Source organism: Mirounga angustirostris, unplaced genomic scaffold, assembly GCF_029215605.1.
Source record: "Mirounga angustirostris isolate CCGP_5_RB_7025 unplaced genomic scaffold, mMirAng1.0.hap1 SCAF_11, whole genome shotgun sequence".
NCBI classification, from domain to species: domain Eukaryota; kingdom Metazoa; phylum Chordata; class Mammalia; order Carnivora; family Phocidae; genus Mirounga; species Mirounga angustirostris.
The window spans coordinates 4,393,283-4,409,709 of NW_026991719.1; the positions used below are offsets into that span (position 1 = coordinate 4,393,283).

Below are 16,427 nucleotides of genomic sequence, written 5' to 3' on the forward strand. Positions count from 1 at the left end.
GGGGAAACTGGACAGCTACATGCAAAAGAATGAAATTGGACCACTTTCTTATACCATACACAAAAATAAACTAAAATAAAAAGCTTTTGCACAGCAAAGGAAACAATCAACAAAACTAAAGAACAACCTGCTGAATGGGAGAAGATACCTGCAAATGACATATCCAATAGAGGGTTAGTACACAAGATACATAAAGAATTTATGCAACTGAACAACAAAAAACCCACAAATAACCCAATTAAAAATGAGCAGGGGAAAAAATAATGGGCAGAAGCCACAAACAGATATTTCTCTAAAGAAGATATACAGTTGGCCAATAGGTACATGAGAAGATGCTCAACATCATTAATCATCAGGAAAATGCAAATCAAAACCACAATAACACATCACACCTGTCAGAATGGCTAAAATAAAAAACACAAGAAACAAATGTTGGTGAAGATGTGGAGAACAAGGAACCCTCTTATACTGTTGGTGGGAATGCAAACTGGTGCAGGCACTCTGGAAAACAGTATGGAGGTTCCTCAAAAAATTAAAAATAGAATCACCATAGGATCCAGCAATTCCTCTACTGGGTACTTACCCAAAGAATACAAAAACACTAATTTGAGAAGATACATGCACCCTGATGTTTATTGCAGCACTATTTACTATAGCCAAGATATGGAAGCAACCCAAGAGTCCATCAATAGATGAATGAATAAAGAAGGTGTGATATATATACACAACAGATCATTACTCAGCAATAGAAAAGAATATCTTGCCATATATAGCAAAATGAATGGATTGCGAGGGTATAATACAAAGTGAAACAAATCCGTCAGAGAAAGACAAATACCATGATTTCACTTATATGAGGAATTTAAGAAACAAAACAAATGAACAAAGGGAAAAAAAGAGACAAACGAAAAACAAACTCTTAACTCTGGAGAACACACTGATGGTCACCAGAGGGCAGGTGGGTGGGGCATGGAGGGAATAGGTGAAAGGGATTAAGCAGGGCACTTGTCGTGATGAGCACTGAGTAATATATAGAATCATTGAATCACTATATTGTATGCCTGAAACTAATATAACACTGTATGGTAACTATTTTTTAATTTAAAAATATAAAGTCCATTAATTTAAAAAAAAATCGCTCAGCCCTTTATGGCGTTCCTGCCCATCCTATTGTGTCCCTGGATCTTCAATGGCAATGAACTAATGCTCAGAAATGCTTATTCCTCTTTCCAGATGACACTTTGCTCACTGTTCCGTAGATATCCGAGGGCTTTTCCAAGAGATCTTATGCCGCTTAACCAGAACTTTTAACTTCGGTTCAGGAAGCAGGAGGAAGAGTGGAGTCAAAATTATTGGGTTTCCAGAATCTTCTATGCAAACTAATCTTTGTAATAATTGGATTTTACCCATTAGGAGCCGAAAACCCTCCACGCGTTCTTCCTTGCCTACCAAGTAAGGTCCAAACTCTTTGGGGCAGAAGGAATATGGTGATGTTCACTGTATTAGAATAAAATCTACTGAAATTTTCTACAGAATATCTGCTCAAGAATGGATAACATATTTTACTACTCTTATTTTGAGGTAATATGTATAGTCTTCAAATATTGTTTTTACTGGTATCAGTAGTCCTTATGCAATTATTTTTACAAAGTGAATAGGCATGGTGTATATTTGGTTTGAACTACTGGATTTTCCTTCAAAAAAAAATCTGGAAGAATAGGGGCGCCTGGGTGGCTCAGTCGATTAAGCATGTGACTCTTGATTTTGGCTCAGGTCATGATCTTAGGGTCGTGAGATGGAGTCCCTCGTCGGGCTCCACACTGGGCATGGAGCCTGCTTGAGATTCTCTCTCTCCCCCTTATCTTCTGCCCCTACTCCACCCCACTCACATGCATGAGCTAGCGTGCTCTCTCTCTAAAGTAAAACCCCCAAAACTAAAAATAAAAATAAACTGAAAGAATGTTAGTCTCTTTTTAGTTCTGGTGGTTACGTGTATCCACTTAAATATGCTTATATATATATATATATATATATATATACATATTTTTGTTTGTTTGTTTGATGTGAGTTTTAAAACAATGTCCATTGAGCGCCTGGAATTAAAAATGAGAAACACCAGCATCTCACTTTGAGTACATCTTGTTTTCAGTTCCAACTGCACTTGCTGGTATGATTGTTTTTAGTTAGTCACATTATTCCTGCCATATTGCCATGGTTGCTGGCATTCATCTTCCGCTCTGTGACCATCATTTGCACAGGCTTCCGATGGTTCTACACTTAAATGCATCCTTTATGTTTGCAGTGAATCTTTCACCCTGCTGCTCTTGTTTAGTGAGGATTCGACCTCTCTCTCTCTGCCCGTTTTCTTCAGAAACACACATTCCCTGAATTGGTGTGCGTTTGCACACCGTGGTATCTTTTAAAACTTACAGACGCCTTTGGTTAGGTTTTTGCAGCTGATACACTTCCTTTCAGGATTTTTTACATATTGTTCCACTGCGTACTAGTACTTCATGTCTGACATAGACAAATCTTACATTCCTAGATTTTCTCCCAGAATTTCGATTGAATTCCTTCCAAAACTTAATATAACATTAATTTACTACAACATTTGTTAATTCATCTATGTAAGTACAGCCTTGCGTTTCACCGTGCAATTTTTTTCCTTGCAGATTCAAATTTCCATGTATTCCAGAAATTTTACCTTGAATCACATATTTAAATACTTTTCCTGTTTCATTCATGCTTGATCTTGGCAGGGCACCAGTTTTACTGATGTTCTATCTCTTCTATCTCTTTCTGTCTCATGTCTGTTTGTTTTTGTGTCTTTCTGTCTTTGTGCCTCTGCTTCTGTCTCTCTCATACTCACTTTTCATCCTCATTTATTTCTGAGGCTCTGCCTCCTTCCTCCCATGTAATGTCTTATCACAGTTTTTCCTAAGGCTATATGTCTCTTTAAATTCTCATTTCAGAGAAACAACATTTTCTTTAACTGGTTTGATTTCCTGCACATCTCTCGGTTCACAGTTTTGGCTGCTGTGTGGTAGTCTTTCTGGTATATGTCTTCATCAGTCTTACCCTGTTCGTTTTTCCTTGCAGCATCTTTTTTTTCTTTTTAAGATTGATTATTTATTTGTTTGTTTGTTTGTTTGAGAGAGAGAGCAGAGTGAGAGGGAACACAAGTGGAGACTGGAGGGGCAGAGGAAGAGGGAGAAGCAGACTCCCCGCTTAGCAGGGAGCCCGATGCAGGACTCGATCCCTGGAATCATGACCTGAGCCGAAGGCAGACGCTTAACTGACTGAGCCATCCAGGTGCCCCAGCATCTTTTTAATGGCCCCTGGCTGGCTACCACCTTTTTAAGCAGTATCGCTTCTCATGTTGGAAGGAGATGTCTATATGGATGAGGTACTTGAGCAAAATTTTGGGGAATGGACAGAAGGAGCAATAGTGATGGGCAGCTTAAGTCCCAGGCTGTGTCTCTTGGGGTTTTCTTAACTGTGCATGCCCAGTGGCTAAGACTTCTCCAGCCTGACAGCAAGTTATCTGGAGTCACACTGAATGTTTGAGTGTGGGTATTGCTCCTTGAACTTATCTTCACTACAGATTAGTAGTTGCAAGGCTATGTGACACCTGATTTCTCGTCCCTTTGCCAAACTCAAACCCACAGTCTGCTCTGGGCAAAGACTGCCCTCTGCTCTTTTTTCTTAATAACTACCCCTACCTCCTGTCCTATGCCATGACTGAAGCATGATGTAAGGAGGCTTCCAAAGGCAGCCCGTGGACATTGACCTAACTGTTGTAAGTAAGGAATCATAGCTTTTCCTTTCAGTGGGTGCTGCCCACTTTGGAAAACTCTTGAGTCATGCAGAAAAAGATGTCTTCTCTTGGTGTCCTCTGTCATTGTCAACCAATTTCTCACGTACTTGGCCATCCTTCTGCACCTACTGTGATCCAGGGCTCTAGAGGATCTCTAGTTCCATCAGAGATAACATTTTATTGTTTCTTAGTCTCTGGGCTGCTTTGGGTTAGTTTCATAGAAGAAACAAGACAGACATATATGTATATAACCATTTGAAATTGAAAGCCATTCCTTTCTTGCAATCCGGTCTTCTTTTTTTCTCCCCAATGAATTTAATACCAGAGAGAGAAGACTTGAAGAGAATATCCAACAACATATGTTCAAATAGTCACGGATATAGGGCACAGGACACTCAAAGAGAGCAGTGATGTACTTCTTGATGCTATTATGGACAGCCTAGAAAATGTTATTAGTGAGGATGAAGAGCCATAGGAACAAACCTGATGGAGAATTTTAACTCTATCAGATGGAGAGTATATAAACTACAGTAATTTTTCTCTTTAATGCAAAACAATTAGATTGCATATAGAGATAGCCGATTTTTTTCAAAGCTATTTTGATCAAAACGTACCAAAGGATACATTTTTCCCCTCTTTTTACCTTAATTTCTATTTTCTCTGTTCCCTTTGGATTCTGCCCATAGAGTGCATTTTCCCTGTTTGAGCTCGACGCGCTGTTGTTCAAAAAGTCTGTTGGCCCAGATGAGCACAGTAGATATTTACATGAAATGGCAGGGAAGGATCCATCTGGGGTGCATGACTGATGTTGGCAATACAAGAAGGATTCTGATTTGTTGTATAAATCATCCTGAGAGCCCCCAAGAGTGAACACGTAGGGGCTTCTTCTTATTTTCATGGTGCTTAGGATCACCTTTTAAACAGAGTTAAAATTAGGTCAAGTGTGATTTTGGAAAGATGATTAAACAAAGATAAGAGTTTTGATACCTCTTTCTTGTACCAGTTGATGTATTTCAACAAAATAAAAGGTTTAAAAGGAGGGTTCTTCAAAACTGAGAAATAGACCAACATAATTCTCAAAATTCATACCATTATTGTTGGGTGGAAATTAACGTTACTTAGTAATTTCATATTGTAATGGATTTATATTGAAGTAAAATAAGGTGACTTTAGGGGGAAAAGATCATAGACTTAAAGGAGAAATAAATCCTGTGTTTAACTCAGGGCTCCATATTCCATTGGGATGAGTGTTTTTCTTTCCTCCGATTGTTCCTCTTTTCTAATGCAGGAAGGTCTTTTTTTTAAAGGATGGCCAATTTGAGTCAGTCATTACCAAGGCTTCTTTGAGAATTAATCTGATATTTATGAGCTTATTTTGTAATAGGACTTTCTTAAAATATGCATAATGATGTCAGATTGGAAATGACTACCCAGTGGCAAGTGCAAACACTTTATCTCTATAGATGCTGCTGTGGGTAAGTGTATACTTTGGGGGTATAATACTGGCACTCTTCCGGGAAAATTCTGACCCTGGTAAGTGGAGAAAATAGCACAGAATAATGCTTCGTTTTTGACATTTTCTCCAAGCCACCATCTGGTTTGCGTTATGACTGGGAAGAGCGACCGTTCCAATCCTAAAAGGTATATGTAGATTTCTTTCTGTCAGTGCACTGCCTCTGAACTTCACAGGTAAGGACGGGGCTTGAGGCACAGCAAAAAACATCACACAGACATCTCCCAGCTCAATATTTTGTCCAAATGAGGTTGAACATTCAGCATGGAGGAGATCTCATGGCAATGTGTAACAACCCTACCTGTGGGCACTGGTCTGCACAATCAGCCCCATCTCTACTTCCCACTGGTCCAGTATAGAACCACCGTCCTCTTCAGAGCCCCAGCTGTGGGCCTCTGTGCCACCACAGAGCTTGGAGCCTGCTCTAGGAAGTGATTTAGGACACAACATCCTGACCGAATCTATGTCCACCCTCAAGAAGAGCCAGCTGAATTCAGCGTGTGCTGCTGTAGGGCTGGACACAAATCCAAACAGTGCCGTGGGACACATCCCCATAAAAAGGCACGTGCTTCTCAGAACCTGATCTTGCTGTGTTTGTGCTGCCCACCGTGGGGGGATTTGCTGAGTTTTCAAAGAAGAGAGCAGGCTCTGAGTTTTCCAGGAAAAATAAGAGCTTGAACAAACAGTAGCAGGCACGCACTACTAGACTACAAAGAATGTTACCGGGCTCCTCTGATATTCAAGAAAGGCCCCGGGCAGCCCAGATGAAAGCTTCCTAACTGCACATGCCTATGCGCACACTTACCTCTTGCACCCAACAAATCACAAGACCTAGCACTAGCGAGATGGTGGATGCCCATGGTCATCCCCTTCCTGTGCCCCTGCCCTACCTTGTGGCATCCCTCTTCTCTCCTTTCCTAGCTGGACTCCTGTTACCCTCAACCTCTCCAGCATCCCGTGAAGTGCCCACTCAAACCTACTTCTCTGCTCCCAAGCTTCCTAGTCAAAAGCCCTTCACTATCCACCCTCCTGCATCAACAACTGATTCCCTCTGGTGAGCAGTTCTCTGCTAAAAAAAAAACGAGCAGGAAGCAATCTGATTAAGGAGGTGAAGAGGGGACTCACCCTCTTAGGGGTATTTGCATTTTCACAAGGGGATTAACGGACGCATTTGACACTGTGGGCATGGACTTTTGCATAGAATGCAGACCACTGGAGAGCAAGAATGAGCTCCCTTCGGTGCAGGAAGTGAGATTTGGCAGGTGGGAAGTATTTTGAGGGTGCTTAAATCATGCAAGCATGTGGCTGCTTCCTTGGTGGACCTGTAAACACACGTGGCTTCTGATGAGTGCCATCTCAAGAACTGGGGAGCGTGGCAATGAGAGAGAATTTTAGTTAGTGGGCTGTGTTGGGTTTGTGGGGTTAAATGGATTTTATGGGAACATGCCAGTATGATTCAAGGGGAGTTCCTTCCTCTGTGCCTCACCTCCACCAGGCTAGACTCTCAGCCTCTTCTTTCCTTCCCTCTCTCCTGGAGGCTTCACTTCTTGAAAGACAAATGGAAACTCTGTGCATCTCCTATGGATCCTTATTACTTTAGGACAAAGCTGAGGTTCCTTCACGAGAATCTTCACCATCTGGAGCTGAGAAGCTCTGCCCCTCTTTCTGCTTTCAGACTTTCATTCCACACCGAACTCCCACAAACACAAAGGACTCCCTCCTGGATTCTTCCTGCCCTGTACTGACAGCCCCATTTCTTTCCTCTCTGCAGTCTCCATTTGCGATCTCTGCTTCACTTTACTCTTCTGCAGTCTGCTCTTAACTCCCACCAGTCCCCTGGGCTGATGTGTCCAAGCACAGATAACCAAACCCTATGTCTGTCCTCTGTCCTGATCTTTCTTGGTCTTTTGGCAACACTGGAAGGTTGACCTTCACTTTGATGAAATGCTCTTTAGGCTTGTCCTAGGTGCCACCGCCAATTCCTTTCTACCTGTTTTCATGGGGCACCTTCTCATCTATTAAGACCGAGGCTCTCAGAAAGGTATATAGATTCCTTCAAGCTGGGTATTGCCATATCTTGCCAAACTACAGAACCACAATGTCAATAGTAATATAATATAAAGCAAGAAGTGATTTGAGCTCCTTCTTCCCACTCTGTCACCTCTGTAGGTTCTTCTCAGCAACATCACGCATTGCTAAGCCTGCTAATGACATTTAAAAGTGCACATCTGTTATACTAGAAAATGGACTGAGTCCATTGATTCATTGGGCATACTCTAAATACCTCATAGAGATCTTCATTGATCATTTGTCCAAATTACATCATTGGTTAGAAATAAAGGAAGATACTTTTATATAAGCTAATTAGAACAACACATGGGTGTTGGTTAAAAGTGCCAATAACATTGGAATTTGTGGAACTTCATCAAAGAGCCAACTTCTACCAAGACTTTCTCTTCTGATGGCTTCTGTACTTTCCTCCCTTGACGGCTACAAAAAAATGCTGCTATGAACATTTGTGTACAAGTTTTTGTGTGGGTGGACGTTTTCCTTTCTCTCAGGCAGACACCTAAGAGTGGATTGCTGGGTTGTATGGGCAATATTTGCTGTACTTTTTCAGAAACTGGCCAGGTCTCCTTGACCCTGTAAGCCCCAAATGAAATTAGGTACTCACTGCTGTTCTTAGATCCTGCTCTGTCACTCTGCAGTGTTTGTGACAATTTACAATTGCACCTTTATGTGTGTGATTCCTTACTGTGTGTCCTATACTAAATTACAAGTTGCATGGAGGAGTCTGGGCCACATCCATCTCGTTTACAGATGGGAACCAAAACAGTCAGGGGAATTGGGTGGCACTTTCTTTTCCCCTCGAACTCTTGGGACACATGCTGAGCTATTTCTTCAAGGAGGTTCTGGCCAGAGAATGGCAGGTGAGTGTTCATAGCTAACATGAAGGAGTAGGCAGCTCATGGGTCTGCAGGCACTGTCACAGGACTTGATCCGCCTGTCTCTGGGGCCGTCACTGGGACCCTGGGAACCATTTAAGCAATGGGCCCAAGGCTGACTTCCATCATCCTAATGGAGAATTTTCCCTGGATGCGGTGAGGTGGTGGTGGGATGGGCCATTTGCAAATAGCAGTTTGGAGGAAAGAAATCAAGGTAGAGAATAGAACCTATGTTGGAAATAGTCTAAGGGAGGGGAGTGATGGGTGAAAAGCCTCAGTCTTAATCCTTGAGAGGCCTTCACGACACCCTCCTTTGGAATAACCACACGCCATTCCTAAGGAACTGGAGAGTCTGGGAAAGGGATGACTCTCGGTGACCTGCAGTGTGGCTGGAAACACCCGCAAACTTTGTTAACTCAGTTCTGGGCTTGAACTGGCAAACAACTTGCTTCATCAACACAACTAGGCATTGGTAAGAACATCAGCAGAGAACAAACAGCTCATCACACACAGGCCCGAGAAGTACTTACAAAGAGATGGCACTCAAGAATGATATTTTTCAGTGTTTTCTGGAGATAAGTTGAGAATACCAAAGACCAAAGTAATGAGGGAGCTGTCTCATGCATAGACAAGTGGTACCATCCAAAGACCTTAATATTTCCCCAATTAGAGGGCATCTCAAGCTTGTTTAAACAAAGTATCTTTCTTGATAAAAATTGCTAGTGCAGCTAAGGCAAGCATGTGTTCTGTGAGGCCTTAGACAGTGTGAGTAGATAGCTATCTTTAAATGTAGGATCCACTGTTCCCAGGCAGCACCCGTATGGGCTGGGTCTACACCAGGAAGGTGATTACAGGACATCAAACATCCCTTTTTTTACTCTAACTACCAAGAAAACTTATTTCTTTCCCTATGGTTAAAGATAATTATGTTGGGAACAGCTACATTTTCTGCAGCATGAAGGGAGTGTAACTTTATGACCCTGATCCTCAGCCCCACCACTTCATAACCAAGTGGACTTTTGAGTTACATAACCTAATGATGAGTCGCTTCCCTTAGAGGTAAGAGAGGGGAAGCTGGGAGTACTCTCAGCCACTACACAGAGCACACAGAAACAAAAAGAGCAAAGCAAAAGGCAAGGATGTACGTTCATAAATAAAAAGTGCCTAGCTCATGATGAGCACTCTCAACAAATGCTAGACGACCTAGTTTATGCAGAAATTTAGAGTGTTTTGCAATTTTCAAGTGATCTGCATATGTGAATACTTCATCCTAATTAAAACTGTTTTGAGTTTTTCATATTTCAGCAACTATCTGGCTCTTTGCCTTTCTTCTCAAGGTAAGCGCTTTTCTATAGGAGCCAATAGGGTCTTGGTTTTGCCTTCAGAGAAGACACAGAGCATGCACCCACAGAGCAGAGGCGAAGGAAGGAAAGGTTCCCTCCAGGGACACAGGCTCTGCTGGTGCTCTGTCCTGGGCCTTCTGTGGATCCCCTGGTTCTTGGCTGTCTTGGTTCTCTGGATTTCTGACTACTGGTGTACTTGACTCTGGGTGGTTGACTTTTCCTGGCTGGTATCACTGTGTCTGGCCTCTGGGCTATGTTAGAATTCTAATCCTTTTTAGGTGTGTGTGCTCTGCTTCCAAGTCATCCCTAAGGCCCAGCTAGCACTGGTTTCTTACCTGTCCTGCCGGCGCACTCAAGCTGTGCAGTCCCCGAGCCCTCTCCTTGGTGGTACAACCCAGGCTTGGGCATGACTCACTGATTACATGCACTGCCAAGACTTCACCCTTTCTCTTTGCTTATATGGAAGGGACCCCAAGAGGCGAGCCTGGGTGATGACTGAGAAGTTCAGTGATACATAAAGCAAGGCACAGACTCAGGGAGCTGTATAAAGTGCACACAAGATCAAAACAAAGCAAGCCATTCCTCGGGAGGCCAAAGATCATAAAGAAAATATTAGCAGCAGCTGGAGGAAAGAGACGGATTGCTCTCAAATGTAGGTAATTTAATCAGAACGATGGAAGTCAGATAACAGAAACTGTATCTTTAAACGGTAAGAGGAAATTTAATTTCAAACCACAATTTAATAACCAGTGAAGACAGCCTTAAACAGTGGTGAGACAGACATGTTTAGACAAATAACTGAGATAATTTGTCATTGTGAAACCCATCTATGTAAACACTCAATGCTGTTACTCATTGACTGGGATTTCTAGAACAATCATAAAAGTTTACGCATAAGTTGGCTTCCTTTTTTGTTTCTGACTTTCACATGGAATGTGTTCTTTACTACCAACTATAGAATTGACATGACTTACAGAAAAATAACTATTGTTTAGTTAAATATCGATCCATAATTTACTAAGACTTTGAATATCAAATGCATACCCACTCATTCCTAGAGTGGATTTTGAAAATATGCCATTTTAAGTGACTTAGCATTACATATGAATTCCCTATCCCTTTGACAAGGATTTTCTTAAGTCAATGTATTTGATGGCATGTTTCCAAGGCCTCATGCTTGTTAAGAAACTAGAGAACATTAAGATATTTAAATAGTTCTTTATGATTTTTATGCCCTACAGAAATATATTATTAACATTATGGTAAATAATTGCTAATAGTTTAATGTAAAGTACTCATTTCATATGCGATGTTGGAGAAATGCAGGTAGAATTTGGCAATCATGGGTTTCAGTCAACAAAAAGCAATGCTTTCATACAATGCCTTAATACTAATGGGATAGTCTGACAGTCTCCAAAACAACTTTATGTCAGGCACTTGTCATCCTGTGGAGAACCAGGAAGAGAGAGGTAACTATTAAGTCCTTCAAAAGCCACTTGGGTCAAAAGATGCACAGAAAAAGTTAGCTGATTTGAGGAGCAACCAAATCAGGTGAGGCAACACGTTGACCTGAGTGCAAGTCTTACATTTCTACCTCCCCGCCTTTTGCAGACTTGATAAATACCCTCGGATGGGCTCTTACTCGGTTCTGCATTAACAGAGGATTTTTTCTGATGAAACATTACAACCAGGATACACATCCTGTGCCTAATGAAGGAGATAAAAGTGCTATGTGCACAAGATACTGTTAAAGAGACTCACAAGAAACCAGAATATTTTTAGGTGTTCTGAAGATCCGGTCTTCAATCACTAAATGTCCTTTGTAAACCAAGTATCTTCAAACCATGGAAACTGCTGGAAAATGCCACATGATCTGAAACAGTGATTGTAAAGTGCCGTTCACTAAACCATCCATTCTGTGTTTGGTATTCTCGTTCCATGTGTGACGTCAGCCCGTTCTTCAGACCAACACCCCAGAGTGTGCATTACCCCCATTTCACGGGTAAAGAATCTGAGGTAGAAATGGAGCAAAATGAGGCAACACAACTTTTTAGTGGTGGAGCCGGGATCTGAATTGAACTCTATGTAATCTGAAATCCTTTGCTTTGCTGGGGATAGACTTAGGTCAGAAAGCCTCCATATGAGGCCAAGGAGGTTTGCATTTTATCCTGTGGAATAGGAGAGGGTATACAACATGAAGCAAAGGAGTTAATACACATATCTTTTTTATTATAAAACTCGGTTATCATGTGCAAATTTGTTTTTAAAAATCAGTAACACCATCCAAAACACGGCAAATTTAGTGTCCAACTATTATATTCAAAGGAAGAGGAACTTCAGTGGCCAAGAACGGATCACTGTTTGCAGAGCAGAGACGATCCATATGTCTTCATAAGGCAAATTCTCTTCAGGGTAAAGCAGGTGTCTTCCAGACCTCCTTTCTCTCCCATAGCTCACTGAACTCCCAAGTGAGGGAGTACTGGGAAGAAGAACCCTAATATGTAGTCATTAGTACGTTCTTAAAAGTGTTGAGGCTGTTTCACTGAAGAGGAATTAAGAAGAGACTGATTGTATCACATCTCAGGGGCTGTCATCAATACCAAATGCTTCCAAAGGAGGTGCAGTGGGTGGGTAAATGCTAGCTGCCTGCTAGGGGAACACCGTATAGCAGCCATTAATCCCTGCATGTCCCCAACAGAGCAACTTTCTTGGCAGGAGTCACCCTGGTCTAAATTGGCATTATTATTATTCCTCTGTGAAACTGATGGGTCGTTAGTGGGATGTCATCACTAACAGGCACTGGGGCAATGAGGCTGATGTAGGAGAATAAGAAAGACCACGTGTACCTTGGCCAACAGCCAGTATTTTCCTTTGTACAAAAAAATAAGAGTTTCGCCTTGGTCATAACAGCAAAAGTAAGAACAACGTATGTGAGATCAAATTTACCCTAGAGGAAAGTGCACATTGATCTAGAGCTAAATCTTTGAGAGAAGCATGAGAGCACTTTGTGTTCTTCATGCAAAATGCCTTAAGGATTAGAAAACAGACATATTTTGGAAGAAGGAGATATCAAATCCAACAAGTGATAATTTCATAGAGACCTTTCGTTTACTGCTCTCAAAGGCACTAATGTTTCCCTTACAATATATAAATGCCATTTTACAGTGTGAGTGCTGTTTGGCTTTTTAAAAAAACAGGTCAAAGAGTCACACTTATGTCTTGCATTTGTTAAAGGATAATTAAAAAAAAAAAAGGTAAAATCAAACTCCCATACACAATGTGAACTGATGTCAAGGATTTTATTCAACTCAATTAACTGGTGAGGGATCCAGTAAGATGTTACAACCAGTTTGAGGGAGAATCGAGAGAACAGACCCGTACACTGATGATCAATAATGCGGAAATGAATTTGCTGAATATATAAAACTGATCAACAGCCAGAGGCAACCATCAACAGACAACCAACACTGGGCACATTCGCATTCATTACCATGACTTTGCTACCACTCCCAGTTGGAAATTAGCTCCATGACAATCAGTGACACATCAGCAGGCAGGGTGCACCCAGGGAATGAGTTCTTCCCATATTCCAATGCCTTTCTCAACATTCCCGCTACAAAAGGCCGAGTAAATCCAGTAAAAGGAGTTCACTGCCAAAGTGTGATGTCATCAGATAAATGACCCCAGAAATGTGTTAATAAGGCTCTCGGTCACACTAGGTATGTATTCTGAATTCAAATTATATTTGCATCAAAGGCTGTGTTAGAAATATGTCTGTTTTTAGAGAAGGGGGATGGTTTTTTGTGAGGTAGAAACCACATCCTCAAATGTGGACATGCTCGTAGATGTAAGTAAGATACAGGCCACAGTTATCTTCATACTGAAAACAAACTGCCAATGGCACTGTTCAGAGTAGCCCTCTGAGTGGAGGTCCACAGAGAGGATTTGAGGGCATGGCCTGAGTGGAGGTCCACAGAGAGGTTTTGAGGGCATGGCCTCTGAGTGGAGGTCCACAGAGAGGTTTCTAGGGCACAGAAAGATGGTCCATTTTGCTAATAAGGAGAATGATTTCTCAGGGCTCGTACATGACGTGGTGTTTCCACTCAGATTGCAAATGAAATGCAGATATGATCTCACTCCTATCAGCTGCTATAGCACATTACGACTAACACTTAAAAAAGTGAAGTTGTATAGGAAGTATATAAATATAATCTATCTGTACATACATATATATACACATATATGTGAGCACATAGATGCATGTACACATATTTAACTGTTTCTAGCCAGGGTTTAGAAAAACTGAAAAGGAAAAGAAATGAACACAAATAAAATTTAATTTTGTCTTGGGAAAGGAAGCATTTTACATATATATGTATAAGTATGTATAAATACACAGGCACATATACACACACATGCAGGAGCACTCACAAACAAGCACGTGTATGCATGTGTATCTGCCGCACATGACTATTACATGACTATTCAAATGCAGTAACATTGAATGATCATTCCCGTATGATTATGCAAATGAGCGTTTCCGTCTCTGTTCTGGGCTGTGACTGCTTTGCTGTCTCTCAGCTGGGATGTTGAGGTTTGTCAGCACTCGTCAGGAGAGGCCGAGCCCACACGGGCTAGAAGGCCAACCTCACGGGCTGGAAGGACCGCTCAGGTGCCGTGGGTCACCCGTGGCGCCCAGGGAGGCATGGCGGGCCGCTCATTCGAAGGGCGGCAAACCAAACAGCTCAGGCTGGAAGTCCTGCAGGGAATCCAGCACCAGGGTGGCTTTGGACGTCAGGTGTCGGTGCAAGTTCCTATCTGGAACCATGACCACCTGCATGCCGGCTGCAAGGGCCGCCTCCACGCCATTGGGAGCGTCTTCAAACACGAGGCACTGTAGGGTGAGGAAGAAAGACAAGGTTGAGACGGCCTTTTCCGTAAGCCGGCAGCTAGACTGGGTTTTCATGATTTTTATTATTGACCTGCTCAGCGGTGTTGCTACGGTATACATGGACACAGAGATGAAGGGGAGGCTTTCCAGTTTGTGAACCGCGGTCAGGCCAGCACACTGGGTTTTACCCACGGGCCCGCGGGCTTCCCACAGCCGTGACTTCACAGGGGACCGCGTTCCGTCCCTGCTGCCAAGGCGCTAGCGACACGTGGTGCGGGTGGATGGCAAGACAGGATGCTGGGTTAATGTTTTCTTGGAATCATACAGATCTGTGCCATCAATAATTGAACATTCAGAGCACTACAGTAAAGTGTGTGTGGGGGGGGAAACACATGTTTTAAACATGAAGTCACTCCAGAGCTGAAATGTTTCAGGAACTGCAGTGTGGAAAGTGAGTGGCTCTGTGTGTGCACAAGGCATGCAGCAAAAATCTCCAGCACCAAGACCAGCTGCCAGGAGCGGCATCTCCTCTGACGTACTGTGCAAACCCACCCTATTATCAGGACGACTGCCACCCCGTCAGACACCCACATTTAAAACAGGGTCTCTGTGCACTGTGTTTATCAGGCAGCTCCTAAACATTCAATCCCACGAACAACGCCCTGGGACTCTCCAAACGACAGATCCTAAGTCTATGAATGGGTAGATCAGCTAGTCATCCAACATCACTCTCTATGCAGGAAGACACGTACCTAGAAAGCTCCCTCATTCCTGAAACAGTTTCATTCTCTTCAGTGAAGATTCTACTCTGTAGGGGCCAGACATGTGTAAAGGGGGCTCCAGTCATGGCTGTGAGATGCTCCCCCACTGTTCCCACTGTTGCCCTCAACTGACCCCTAGCTGCCAGCAGGTGCCAAGGTCACACCTTTCCACCTTCCCAAACCCTTGTCCCCCTCCTCTTACCACGAGAACTCTGTCCCCGATGGGTAGTGGCAGCTCACTCTGCTGGTGACCCGGCAAGGCTCAGGGACACTGCTCTGGGTGCAGTGTGACACTGCAAGTTCTGCATTCTCTGGGGCCTTGAGGTCCCTGGAAAATACCTACACATTCGCACTCAATCACACAAACACAAGTGCACAGACTCTTACACTCACACACAAAGGAACTGGCACTCAGGCACACCTGTGCACAAACTCACACACACTCAGGCACCCACACTCACAGACATGCACATCAGACTCAGAAACCCGCACGCAGATACACATGTGCACACTCATTAACACTCATGTACATTCAAACACAGACACACCTACGGCCTTTCCTGGTGGTGTTCTGGAGCAGGTACACTGACTCTTTCCTTTTCCCTTCCCCCTCCTTCCCTCCGGCCTGGGGCTAAGAGATGTGAGCCGTCTCCCCTATGAGGCAGAAGTAAGGACCCAGTGAAGCCCTACGTATCATCAGGACACCTCAGGGTCAGCACGAGGCTACCCTCACAGAGGAAGCTGGTTTGCCCCGGAAATGGGCCTTTGAGCACTAAACCAGGCAGATTTAGAGAAACAGTACATGCAGTCCTTTTGCCTTTGTTCTGAGAACTTACAAAGGCCCCTGGGTTCTTTTTCAAGCTCTTGGCTTCCACCCTGAGTCAATGGTTTCCATCTGAGTCGGATTGAGTCTGCTTAGTTTTGTTCTTTAGCTCTGCCTCAGAGACTTCTTCTTAGTGACATTTCCATCCCTGCCTCTTCACACTTAAGACCTAATTGCATTCTAAATGTCTTCGATTGTTTTATCTGGGACCATGGATGGGCACTAAATGTCCAGTGGCATTGTGGTTTCGAATGACGCCGTATGTTCTCTGAGGATTTGGAAGCTTTGTGCAGTCCACCTGTGAAATGTCAGTCGGAACAGAGGAAGAGATTTT

General features: G+C 43.0%; 1 protein-coding gene across 5 annotated transcripts in view; it reads right to left on the reverse strand.

The window, feature by feature from the left end:
- PUDP (pseudouridine 5'-phosphatase) overlaps positions 1–16,427 on the reverse strand; it is a 160,574-nt gene that overhangs the window by 66,268 nt on the left and 77,879 nt on the right. For 3 of the 5 annotated variants that reach the window (XM_064573697.1, XM_064573698.1, XM_064573696.1), the window contains one exon: positions 12,904–14,512. The exons of 1 other annotated variant lie outside the window; for it this stretch is intronic. In XM_064573697.1, coding sequence (XP_064429767.1) covers positions 14,336–14,512 — 177 coding nt within the window. In that variant the 3' untranslated portion in view covers positions 12,904–14,335. Of the gene's footprint in view, positions 1–12,903; positions 14,513–16,427 lie in introns of those variants that run through there. One more of the 5 variants, XR_010406015.1, reaches the window with a different exon arrangement.